General features: G+C 40.5%; 1 protein-coding gene across 9 annotated transcripts in view; it reads left to right on the forward strand.

Annotated features, from left to right (window-relative positions):
- Positions 1-13,164, forward strand: part of MBNL3 (muscleblind like splicing regulator 3) — a 117,426-nt gene that overhangs the window by 46,386 nt on the left and 57,876 nt on the right. For 5 of the 9 annotated variants that reach the window (XR_014014299.1, XR_014014300.1, XM_081223185.1 and 2 more), the window contains exon 2: positions 988-1,900. Coding sequence is in view for 4 of the 9 variants with exons in the window: in XM_081223185.1 (XP_081079311.1) it covers positions 1,724-1,900 (177 nt within the window). In the remaining 5 variants the exon portion in view is untranslated. Of the gene's footprint in view, positions 1-941; positions 1,901-13,164 lie in introns of those variants that run through there. The other 4 variants (XM_081223190.1, XM_081223192.1, XM_081223186.1 and 1 more) reach the window with 2 other exon arrangements.

The following is a 13,164-nucleotide window of genomic DNA, read 5'->3' on the forward strand; positions in this document are numbered from 1 at the left end:
CAACCCTGTTGCTGCTCTCTCCTCCGTGGCTCTGAAGCTGCCCCCCTCCGCCACCTGCAGTCTCCGCCAGTGAAGGGGCTTCCTAGTGTGTGGAAACCTTTCCTCCTTCACAGCTCCCTCCCGCTGGTGCAGGTCCCGTCCCTATTCTGTTGTCTCTGTTTTTTCTTTTGCCCTACCCAGGTGCGTGGGGAGTTTCTTGCCTTTTGGGTGGTCTGAGGTCTTCTGCCAGCGTCCAGTAGGTGTTCTGTAGGAGCTGTTCCACGTGTAGATGTATTTCTGGTGTATCTGTGGGGAGGAAGGTGATCTCCGCGTCTTACTCTTCCACCATCTTCCCCCTCTCCTCAAAGGATTTCTTTCTTGATCTGAAGCACATTTTACATTTCACAGTCTCTCCCCTCCCTCATTTGCAATGGGTCTCCAGCTAGTTATGTCATGAATGTTTTATATGATCATCAACAATTACATTTCAAATACACAGTTACCTCTTGGAGCATCTTAAAATTTCCTAGCGATTTCTGTTTTCTGGATTTTGAGAGCAGATCATCAAGCCTTCGATCAGATCATAGTAAAGCCAGTTTAATGGCAGGTCTTTGGTAGCCTCTAAAACCTGAAGACACAGGTGGATCATGACTACATAAAGGGCTGACATGTCAGGCTCTGTCTTTTTCTGTGCAGTGGACCCCTGAATGAATTTCTGCCCCCAAACAGAACAAAATGAAATAATCTCTTTTTTCTTTTTAATTGGGTTGTTGTCCAGTCTTGTATTTCAACAGTAAATCGAAGTGGTTGCTTCCTTTTACTACGTACAGTTCTACACTGGGAAATGCCCTTTTTATTGACAATGGCTGACTGTCTCCTATGTTGCACTGTCAGTATCTAGATGCTTCCTGTTTTAAAGAGGATATGTTACTGCTTTTCCAAATCTAGAGTTTAAAACGGAAGCAATGTGTTATATTAGCTAATTTTATTTTATTTTATTTTTTGCAGGTTTCTGGAAAGTGCCTTTTCTGAAAACTCTGCTGATTGGATTCCACTTTGGAGCTGCCTCTTTATAAACCCCTCTCCCTACCACCATCACTGCCACCTCTCCCCGCCCCGGCCCTGCAAAACAACCCTAGTGTGCTTGTAGTTCATTCTCAGCAACTCGTTCATTCTTTTTTTTCTTTGATTCTCAATTTTCATAGTCATTTTTCCTGCTCCCGATACTGCAGCAAAAAAAAAAAAGCAAAAAAATTGCAGTTGTATCATCCTACCAATCTTAATCTTTAAAGCCAAGAGATAGGTAAAAAAACTTTTCTCCCCTTGACCTGAGACCATTCCACACATTGACAGGCAGCCACCAGCATATGCTTTTTGCAATAATAATTGAAAATATCAACTGGAGAGCACAGTATCCTTTTGAAACTCTGCCAGTTGTTTGAAGTAACTTCAGCAGAGGAAAAAAATAAAGCACTCAATATCTTAACCTTGACTGCTGCCCTCTTAGGAGTTGGTCTCTGGTTTGACTTTTAGTTACTCTGATACGATTTTTATTTTATAGTGGGCTTTTTGTTTGACTAGACCAAATTTGACTTAAATGAAAACTTAAGTGCTAACAAAGAAACATTTCACCAAAGCAACCAGTTATCTCTTCACATTTAGCTTGAATTTATTTTTAACCTTTCAACAACAGCAGTAATAGTGTTCTAGAGAGGGTGCACTTGATTTTAACTTTGCTTTCAATATGACGACTGTCACTGTTGCCCTGGTTCGTGATACCAAGTGGCTGACTTTGGAAGTCTGTAGAGAATTTCAGAGAGGAACCTGCTCTCGAGCTGAAGCAGATTGCAAGTTTGCCCATCCACCAAGAGTTTGCCATGTGGAAAATGGTCGTGTGATGGCTTGTTTTGATTCTTTAAAGGTGAGTCTCATCTAAATGCACATCATTTTTAATTGAAACTTGTTGATTTCTGGGTTTTTTTGAAATATGTTGTGCCTTGAAATTAATCAAGTTAATAATAGCATGAAAGCAGTAAGTTTGGGTATTTTTTATTTTTTTATTTTTATTAGTTTCTGCTTTATAACAAAGTGAATCAGTCATACATATACATCTGTTCCCACATCCCTTCCCTCCTGCGTCTCCCTCCCTCCCACCCTCCCCATCCCACCCCTCCAGGCGATCACAAAGCACCGAGCTGATCTCCCTGTGCTATGCGGCTGCTTCCCACTATCTATCTACCTTACTCTTGATAGTGTATATATGTCCATGCCTCTCTTTTCCTTTGACACAGCTTACCCTTCCCCCTCCCCATATCCTCAAGTCCATTCTCAAGTACTTCTGTCTGTGTCTTTATTCCTGTTTTACCCCTAGGTTCTTCATGACATTTTTTTTCTTAAATTCCATATATATGTGTTAGCATACGGTATTTGTCTTTCTCTTTCTGACTTACTTCACTCTGTATGACAGACTCTAGGTCATTCCACTTCACTACAAATAACTCAATTTTGTTTCTTTTAATGGCTGAGTAATATTCCATTGTATATATGTGCCACATCTTCTTTATCCATTCATCTGATGATGGACACTTAGGTTGTTTCCATCTCCAGGCTATTGTGAATAGAGCTGCTATGAACATTTTGGTACATGTCTCTTTTTGAATTATGGTTTTCTCAGGGTATATGCCTAGTAGTGGGATTGCTGGGTCATATGGTAGTTCTATTTGTAGTTTTTTAAGGAACCTCCATACTGTTCTCCATAGTGGCTGTGCCAATTCACATTCCCACCAGCAGTGCAAGAGTGTTCCCTTTGCTCCACACCCTCTCCAGCATTTATTGCTTCTAGATTTCTTGATGATGGCCATTCTGACTGGTGTGAGATGATATCTCATTGTAGTTTTGATTTGCATTTCTCTAATGATGAATGATGTTGAGCATTCTTTCATGTGTTTGTTGGCAGTCTGTATATCTTCTTTGGAGAAATGCCTATTTAAGTCTTCTGCCCATTTTTGGATTGGGTTGTTTGCTTTTTTGCTATTGAGCTGCATGAGCTGCTTATACATTTTGGAGATTAATCCTTTGTCAGTTGCTTCATTTGCAAATATTTTCTCCCATTCTGAGGGTTGTCTTTTGGTCTTGTTTATGGTTTCCTTTGCTGTGCAAAAGCTTTGAAGTTTCATTAGGTCCCATTTGTTGTTTTTTTTTTATTTCCATTTCTCTAGGAGGTGGGTCCAAAAGGATCTTGCTGTGATTTATGTCATAGAGTGTTCTGCCTATGTTTTCCTCTAAGAGTTTGATAGTGTCTGGCCTTACATTTAGGTCTTTAATCCATTTTGAGCTTATTTTTGTGTATGGTGTTGGGGAATGATCTAATCTCATACTTTTACATGTCCCTCTCCAGTTTTCCCAGCACCACTTATTGAAGAGGCTGTCCTTTCTCCACTGTACATTCCTGCCTCCTTTATCAAAGATAAGTTGACCATATGTGCGTGGGTTTATCTCTGGGCTTTCTATCCTGTTCCATTGATCTATCTTTCTGTTTTTGTGCCAGTACCACACTGTCTTGATTACTGTAGCTTTGTGGTATAGTCTGAAGTCAGGGAGCCTGATTCCTCCAGCTCCGTGTTTCGTTCTCAAGATTGCTTTGGCTATTCGGGGTCTTTTGTTTTTCAAAACAAATTTTGAAATTTTTTGTTCTAGTCCTGTGATAGGGATTGCGTTGAATCTGTAGATTGCTTTGCGTAGTAGAGTCATTTTCACAATATTGTTTCTTCCAATCCAGGAGCATGGTATATCTCTCCATCTGTCTGTATCATCCTTAATTTCTTTCATCAGTGTCTTATAATTTTCTGCATACAGGTCTTTTGTCTCCGTAGGTAGGTTTATTCCTAGGTATTTTATTCTTTTTGTTGCAATGATAAATGGGAGTGTTTTCTTGATTTCACTTTCAGATTTTTCATCATTAGTGTACAAGAATGCAAGAGATTTCTGTGCATTAATTTTGTATCCTGCTACTTTACCAAATTCATTGATTAGCTCTAGTAGTTTTCTGGTAGCATCTTTAGGATTCTCTATGTGTAGTATCATGTCATCTGCAAACAGTGACAGCTTTACTTCTTCTTTTCCAATTTGGATTCCTTTTATTTCCTTTTCTTCTCTGATTGCTGTGGCTAAAACTTCCAAAACTAAGTTGAATAAGAGTGGTGAGAGTGGGCAGCCTTGTCTTGTTCCTGATCTTAGTGGAAATGGTTTCAGTTTTTCACCATTGAGGATGATGTTGGCTGTGGGTTTGTCATAAATGGCCTTTATTATGTTGGGGAAAGTTCCCTCTATGCCTACTTTCTGCAGGGTTTTTATCATAAATGGGTGTTGAATTTTGTCGAAAGCTTTCTCTGCATCTATTGAGATGATCATATGGGTTTGGGTTTTCTCCTTCAATTTGTTAATATGGTGTATCACATTGATTGATTTGCGTATATTGAACAAACCTTGCATTCCTGGAATAAACCCCACTTGATCATGGTGTATGATCCTTTTAATGTGCTGTTGGATTCTGTTTGCTAGTATTTTGTTGAGGATTTTTGCATCTATGTTCATCAGTGATATTGGCCTATAGTTTTCTTTCTTTGTGACATCCTTGCCTGGTTTTGGTATCAAGGTGATGGTGGCCTCGTAGAATGAGTTTGGGAGTGCTCCTCCCTCTGCTATATTTTGGAAGAGTTTGAGAAGGATAGGTGTCAGCTCTTCTCTAAATGTTTGATAGAATTCGCCTGTGAAGCCATCTGGTCCTGGGCTTTTGTTTGTTGGAAGATTTTTAATCACAGTTTCAATTTCAGTGCTTGTGATTGGTCTATTCATATTTTCTATTTCTTCCTGATTCAGTCTGGGAAGGTTGTGATTTTCTAAGAATTTGTCCATTTCTTCCAGGTTGTCCATTTTATTGGCGTAGACTTTCTTGTAGTAATCTCTCATGATCTTTTGTATTTCTGCAGTGTCAATTGTTACTTCTCCTTTTTCATTTCTAATTCTATTGATTTGAGTCTTCTCCCTTTTTTTCTTGATGAGTCTGGCTAATGGTTTATCAATTTTGTTTATCTTCTCAAAGAACCAGCTTTTAGTTTTATTGATCTTTGCTATCGTTTCCTTCATTTCTTTTTCATTTATTTCTGATCTGATCTTTATGATTTCTTTCCTTCTGCTAACTTTGGGGTTTTTTTTGTTCTTCTTTCTCGAATTGCTTTAGGTGCAGGGTCAGGTTGTTTACTTGAGATGTTTCCTGTTTCTTAAGGTGGGATTGTATTGCTATAAACTTCCCCCTTAGAACTGCTTTTGCTGTGTCCCATAGGTTTTGGGTCGTCGTGTCTCCATTGTCATTTGTTTGTAGGTATTTTTTATTTCCTCTTTGATTTCTTCAGTGATCACTTCATTATTGAGTAGTGTATTGTTTAGCCTCCATGTGTTTGTAGTTTTTACAGATTTTTTCCTGTAATTGATGTCTAGTCTTACATCACTGTGGTCGGAAAAGGTTCTTGATACCATTTCAATTTTCTTAAATTTACCGAGGCTTGATTTGTGACCCAAGATACGATCTATCCTGGAGAATGTTCAATGAGCGCTTGAGAAAAATGTGCATTCTGTTTTTTTGGATGGAATGTCCTATAAATATCAATTAAGTCCATCTTTTTTAATGTATCATTTAAAGCTTGTGTTTCCTTATTTATTTTCATTTTGGATGATCTGTCCATTGGTGAAAGTGGGGTGTTAAAGTCCCCTACTATCAGTGTGTTACTGTCGATTTCCCCTTTTATGGCTGTTATTATTTGCCTTATGTATTGAGGTGCTCCTATGTTGCGTGCATAAATATTTACAATTGTTATATCTTCTTCTTGGATCGATCCCTTTATCATTATGTAGTGTCCTTCTTTGTCTCTTCTAATAGTCTTTAATTTAAAGTCTATTTTGTCTGATATAAGAATTGCTACTTCAGCTTTCTTTTGATTTCCATTTGCATGGAATATCTTTTTCCATCCCCTTACTTTCAATCTGTATGTGTCCCTAGGTCTGAAGTGGGTCTCTTGTAGACAGCATATATATGGGTCTTGTTTTTGTATCCATTCAGCCAATCTGTGTCTTCTGGTGGGAGCATTTAGTCCATTTACATTTAAGGTAATTATTGATATGTATGTTCTTATTCCCATTTCCTTAATTCCTTTGGGTTCGTTATTGTAGGTATTTTCCTTCTGTTGTGTTTCTTGCCTAGAGAAGTTCCTTTAGCATTTGTTGTAAAGCTGGTTTGGTAGTGCTGAACTCTCTCAGCTTTTGCTTGTCTGTAAACATTTTAATTTCTCCATCAAATCTGAATGAGATCCTTGCTGGGTAGAGTAATCTTGGTTGCAGTTTTTTCTCCTTCATCACTTTAATTATGTCCTGCCACTCCCTTCTGGCTTGTAGAGTTTCTGCTGAGAGATCAGCTGTTAACCTGATGGGGATTCCCTTGTGTGTTATTTGTTGTTTTTCCCTTGGTGCTTTTAATATGATTTCTTTGTGTTTAATTTTTGACAGTTTGATTAATATGTGTCTTGGCGTATTTCTCCTTGGATTTATTCTGTATGGGACTCTCTGTGCCTCCTGGACTTGATTAACTATTTCCTTTACTATATTAGGGAAGTTTTCAACTATAATCTCTTCAAATATTTTCTCAGTCCCTTTCTTTTTCTCTTCTTCTTCTGGAACCCCTATAATTCGAATGTTGGTGCGTTTAATGTTGTCCCAGAGGTCTCTGAGACTGTCCTCTGTTCTTTTCATTCTTTTTTCTTTATTTTGCTCTGCAGCAGTTATTTCCACTATTTTATCTTCCACCTCACTTATCCGTTCTTCTGCCTCAGTTATTCTGCTATTGATCCCATCTAGAGTATTTTTCATTTCATTTATTGTGTTTTTAATCGATGCTTGATTCATCTTTAGTTCTTCTAGGTCCTTGTTAACTGTTTCTTGCATTTTGTCTATTCTATTTCCAAGACTTTGGATCTTGGAAATAGAACCTTGGATCATCTTTACAATCATTATTCTGAATTCTTTTTCAGGTAGACTGCCTATTACCTCTTCATTGGTTAGGTCTGGTAGGTTTTTATCTTGCTCCTTCACCTGCTGTGTGTTCTTCTGTCTTCTCATTTTGCTTATCTTACTGTGTTTGGGGTCTCCCTTTTGCAGGCTGCAGATTCGTAGTTCCCGTTGTTTTTGGTGTCTATCCCCAGTGGCTAAGGTTGTTTCAGTAGTTTGTGTAGGCTTCCTGGTGGGGGGGACTAGGGCCTGTTTTCTGGTGGTTGAGGCTCAATCTTGTCTTTCTGGTGGACAGGTCCACGTCTGGTGGTGTGTTTTGGGGTGCCTGTGGCCTTATTATGCTTTTAGGCAGCCTCTCTGCTAATGGGTGGGGTTGTGTTCCTGTCTTGCTAGTTGCTTGGCATAGGGTGACCCGCACTGTAGCTTGCTGGTCGTTGACTGAAGCTGGGTGCTGGTGTTGAGATGGAGATCTCTGGGAGATTTTCGCCGCTTGATATTATGTGGAGCTGTGAGGTCTCTTGTGGATCTGTGTCCTGAAGTTGGCTCTCCCACTTCAGAGGCACAGTACTGACTTCTGGCTGCAGCACCAAGAGCCTTTCATCTACCCAGCTCAGAATAAAAGGGAGAAAAAGTTGAAAGAAAGAATTAGTAGAAGAAAGAAAGAGAGAGAGAAAGAAAGGAAGAAGGAAAGAAAGGAAGGAAGGAAGGAAGAAAGGAGGGAGGGAGGGAGGAAGGATGGATAGAAAGAAAGAAAGGGAGGGAGGGAGGAATGAAAGAAAAAGAAAGAGTGAATGGAAGAAGGGAGGGAGGAAGGAAAGAAAGGCAGGAGGGAGGAAGGAAAGAAAAAGAGTGAAAGGAAGGAAGGAGGGAGGGAGGGAGGAAAGAAAGAAAGATAGGAGGGAGGGAGGGAGGAAGGACGGAAAGAAAGAAAGAAAGGAGGGCGGGAGGGAGGAAGGAAAGAAAAAGAGTGAAAGGAAGGGAGGGAGGCAGGGAGGAAGGAAAGAGACAGGAGGGAGGGAGGGAGGAAGGACGGAAGAACGGAAGAAAGAAAGAAAGAAAGGAGGGAGGGAGAGAGGAAGGAAAGAAAGAAAGACGGGAGGGAGGGAGGAAGGACGGAAAGAAAGAAAGAAAGGGAGGGAGGGAGGAAGGAAAGAAAAAGAAAGTGAAAGGAAGAAGGGAGGGAGGGAGGAAGGAAAGAAAGAAAGAAAGGGGCGGAGGGAGGGAGGAAGGGAAGGTAGAAAAAATAGAAGATAAAGTAAAATAGAATAAAGTATAAAATATAGTAGCATTATTAAAAATAAAAAAGTAATTTTTGAAAAAAAACAACTGACCGATAGAACCCTGGGACCTATGATGGAAGCAAAGCTATACAGTGAAAATCTCACACAGAAGCATACACATACACATTCACAAAAAGAGAACAGGGGGAAAAAATCGAAAATCTTGCTCTCAAAGTCCACCTCCTTAATTTGGGATAATTCATTGTAAAAAGAGGAAAAGGGAAAAAATCTTAAATCTTGTCCTCAAAGTCCACCTCCTCAATTTGGGATGATTCGCTGTCCATTCATGCACTCCACAGATGCAGGGCACATCAAGCGGACCGTGGAGCTTTAATCCGCTGCCTCCGAGGCTACACAGAGAGATTTCCCTGTCTCTTCTCTGCTCTCACAGCTCCGGGGTCTCAGCCTTGGACCGGGCCCCGCCTCTGCGCGGGCCCCACCTCTGCGCGTAGGTCGCCAGAGGGCGTCCGTTCTTTGCTGAGACAGGACTGGTTTAAAGGAGCCGTTGATTTGCTCTGGCTCACTCAGGCCGAGGGGAGGGAGGGGCACGCAGTGCGGGGCGGGCCTGCGGCGCCAGAGGCCGGTGACCGTTGCACCAGCCCGAGGTTCTCCGTGTGCTTTCTCGGGTAAGCCGTCCCTGGGTCCCGGGACCCCGGCAGTGGCGGGCTGCACAGGCTCCCCGGAAGGGTGGGGGGTGTGGACAGTGACCCACGCTCGCACACAGGCCTTGTGGCGGCAGCAGCAGCAGCCCCAGCGTCCCACGCCCGTTTCCGGGGTCCACGCCTTTAGCCGTGCCTCGCGCCCGTCTCTGGAGCTTCTTTAAGCAGCGCTCTTAATGCCCTCTCTTCGCGCACCAGGAAACAAAAGGGAAGAAAAAGTCTCTTGCCTCTTCGGCAGCTCCACACTTTTTCCCCGGACTCCCTGTGGGCCAGCCGTGGCGCACTAGACCCTTCAGGCTGTGTTCACGCTGCTAACCCCCAGTCCTCTCCCTGCGCTCCCACCGAAGCCCGAGTCTTAGCTCGCAGCCCCGCCCGCCCTGGCGGCTGAGCAGAGCAGACAAGCCTCTCGGGCTGGTGTGTGCCTGAGGGCACCGATCCTCTGTGCGGGAATCTCTCCGCTTTTCCCTCCACACCCCTGTTGCTGTGCTCTCCTCCGCTACTCCGAGGCTTTCCGCCTCCGCCACCCGCAGTCTCTGCCTGCGAAGGGCCTTCTAGTGTGTGGAAACCTTTCCTCCTTCATGGCTCCCTCCCGCTGGTGCAGGTCCCGTCCCTATCCTTTTGTCTCTGTTTATTCTTTTTTCTTTTGCCCTACCCAGGTATGTGGGGAGTTTCTTGCCTTTTGGGGGGTCTGAGGTCTTCTGTCAGCGTTCAGTAGGTGTTCTGTAGGAGTTGTTCCACGTGTAGATGAATTTCTGATGTATCTGTGGGGAGGAAGGTGATCTCCGCGTCTTACTCTTCCGCCATCTTCCTGCCTTCCCCTACAATATCAGTTTGTTTGTTTTTTAAGACAGAATGTAGACTTTGTAGAACTAAGCCAGACTGAAGCTCACCAATCAGAGCTCACTGACCGAGATAGATAGACTTAAAGAAAAGAGAATTCAAGAATTTTTGTAGGAGTGAGAAATTGTAGCCTTGCTGTACTTTACATCTGTGTATATTATTTAGATTTTAATACAGTGGTCATAGTCCTCAACTTAGAGGAGTCCTTTACTGAAATATAGCTTATTATCTATGTTATCAAAATACACTCGGCAGGGACCAATCAGAGGATAAATAAAGTCAGACAGAGAAAGTATAAGGTGAAAATCTCACCATCCAGGAGGAAAATGATGGCATTTTGAATTTTCTCAGTTAAAGTATATTTTGAACCTTTAACTTAAACATATTGCTACAAAACTAGGTTCACGTAATTTTCTTCCTGAGCAACTGATTGACCATTTCATATTTGTGAGCACATTTTATAAGGAAAGTTCTATTGCCAAGGTCATCAAACCTGAATATCATGTACATGAGTATAAATAAAATATGAGGACAGGTGAGATATTATGTAGAATAGAACATATATGATTGCAGAACGAAAAATGCACTGATTTTCATGTTTTATCCATGGTTATCCTTAAATTAAGAGTAAACGTACAAATTAAAGCATAGGAGTAAAAAATGGTAATAGATTCCTGGTTTAATTAGTAAGATTTCCTATGATTCATTTTAGATTTTTCTTCAAAATATGTTAAAATGAATTAAGCTTAATAACTGTTTCAATTTCTTGATATTGTTTTATCCTCATCATGACCAATTTTACCTCATTAACATTTTTATTTATGGCTGCATTGGCTAACAGAGATGTAGTCCTTCATGTGATCATTTATTCAGAAAACATTTTATCATGATATCCTACTTAAGTAGTTACTTTTGCTTATTTCGTGGTTGCTAGTTTTTGTTGCAGACCATTCCAGTTCAGATAGTGATGGTTCTTTGCCTTCATAATAGTCACAATAGTTAACGATATCCTATACTCACCTCATAATGAGGGAATGTTATGAAAATAAGGAGGGCAAGCTTGATGGCTAATTTTGCATTGTGCTGAAGTGCTGTGCCCATCACTCCATGAATGTTGAGTGTTCAGTGATGAAGTTTGCACCATCTTCAGATAGAGATCTAGATAGTACAGCCCATAGATTAATTTCCAGCTACGTAAAAGAGTCTCACATCATGTTGATATGCAGCTGTTTTTTGACTCAATTGCCTAGTCGGCTTGGCACAATTTATTTCAGAATTTCTCTCCAAAGTATTGCTTAACCCATTTTGTGCCAATTTCTTGATATTACAGTTTGCAGTTGATCTAGGTTGGTATTTTTAGCGACTGTCCCTTGACTTTAACAAAAGATCATTACTGAAAATACCAACCTAGAATCTGTGATTGTTTTCATAGCCAATATTATCTTCATGTATTCTGCTTCAGCAATTTCATGTGTCTTAAACCGTCTCCTCCATACTTGAAGCACTGTGATATCTGCCACTTGTTATCTAGGAAGGATATAAATGCTGTCATTATTTAATTATGAAAGATCAACACCCATCACATCTGCCCACTGAACTCACCACCTTGGGTAGTTTTGTAACAAAAATCTCCTGGCAAGGGCCTTAGCAGCAGGCATAGTCAGAGGACAGCCATGTCAACCCATATACATTCCTAAAAGATGAGAACTGGGTGAGGAAAACACACAAAACAGCCCCATACTATGTCTTCAAACATCACATATGATTGCAAGCATAATAATACTTTGGCAAGTGAAACTGGTTTTATAGACATATGGATGTGAATCTATCCTTGTAGGTCAATTTGTCCTGAGTTACCAGTATATTCTGTACTAGTACCACTAGTCACAGCAGTTTTCACCAGTTTAAAATTTGATTATTTCTGAGTGAATATTTACCTCAACCCTGTTTGCTAAGGGAAAACTTACTGGGAGCAGAAGACTCCTAGCAACATAATCCCAAGTGTTGCTGAATTATGCAAGATTTAGAATCATTTATGAGCTTGATCAGAGGGGTCTGCCTGTATTGTAAAGATACATAGACAGCACCTGTCATCCTGAGACTCAAGGAAAATAACATTTTACTTAAGGATCTCTATCTTCTATTATTGACCTTAAAAAGGATGTATCTTTGACCGGTAAAAGTCAATGCTATTTTGGACATTTCAAAAATCTCTTTTGAAAGAAAAATGGAATTACAGTCAGTACCCAATGAAATACATATTGATAGCTCAGCCTCACTTGTTAAACTTTTTATTTTGAAATAATTTTAGGCTTACAGAAAAGTTGCAAAAATAGTACAAGGAGTTCCTGCATACCCTTCACCCAGCTTCCTGTAATGTCAACAACTTACATACCATACATAGCACAGTTATCAAAACCAGGAAATAACTCTAGTTCAATACTATTAAGTAAACTAGAGACCTTATTTGAATTTCACCAATTTTCCCTCTAATGTCCTTTCTCTGCTCCAGGACCCCACATTGCATTTACTTGTCATGTTTATTTAGTCTCCTCCAATCTGTGACAGTTCCTCAGCCTTTCCTTGTCTTTCATGACCCTGACACTTTGGATGAGTACTGGTCAGTTACCTTGTAGAATGCCTCTCAATTCGGGTTTGTCAAATGCATTCTCATGATTTGACTGAGGTCATGCATTTTTGGCAAGAAAACCATAGAAATGATGTGCGTCATATTCGAGGGTACTTGATGTTGATGTATCTCCTCTCTCATGTTAACCTTAATCACCTGATAAAGATGGTGTCTGCTGGGTTTCTCTGCTGTAAAGTGATCAGTTTTCCTCTTGTGAAAATCGATAAATATCTTCTTCATTTATTCAACATCTCCTCAACATACCATTGATGGTAAGGGTCATCCCAATATCCAAGCTGTCAGAATGTGGAAGTGTCCATCTTAGAAGTGATGAGTAACACACTTCTCTACTAACTGTCAATCAAGAAAGGAAGGGAGGAGAAAATGGACCTAGAGATGAGGAAAGACTGAGAAACTGTCACAGATTGGAGGAGACTAAATAAACATGACAAGTAAATGCAATATGGGATCCCGGATTGGATACTGGAGCAGAGAGAGGACATTAGGGGAAAAATTGGTGAAACTCAAATAAGGTCTCTAGTTAATTTAATGGTATTGTAGTAAAGATAATTTCCTGGTTTTGATAACTGTGCTATGTATGGTATGTAAGTTATTGACATTACAGGAATCCGAGTTAAGGGTCTCCAGGGGCGTTCTGTACTATTTTTGTAATTTCTCTGTAAGTCTAAAATTATTTCAACGTTAAATGCTTTAAAAAGAA

The sequence above is a fragment of the Mesoplodon bidens genome, assembly GCF_964165515.1.
Source record: "Mesoplodon bidens genome assembly, chromosome: X".
NCBI classification, from domain to species: domain Eukaryota; kingdom Metazoa; phylum Chordata; class Mammalia; order Artiodactyla; family Ziphiidae; genus Mesoplodon; species Mesoplodon bidens.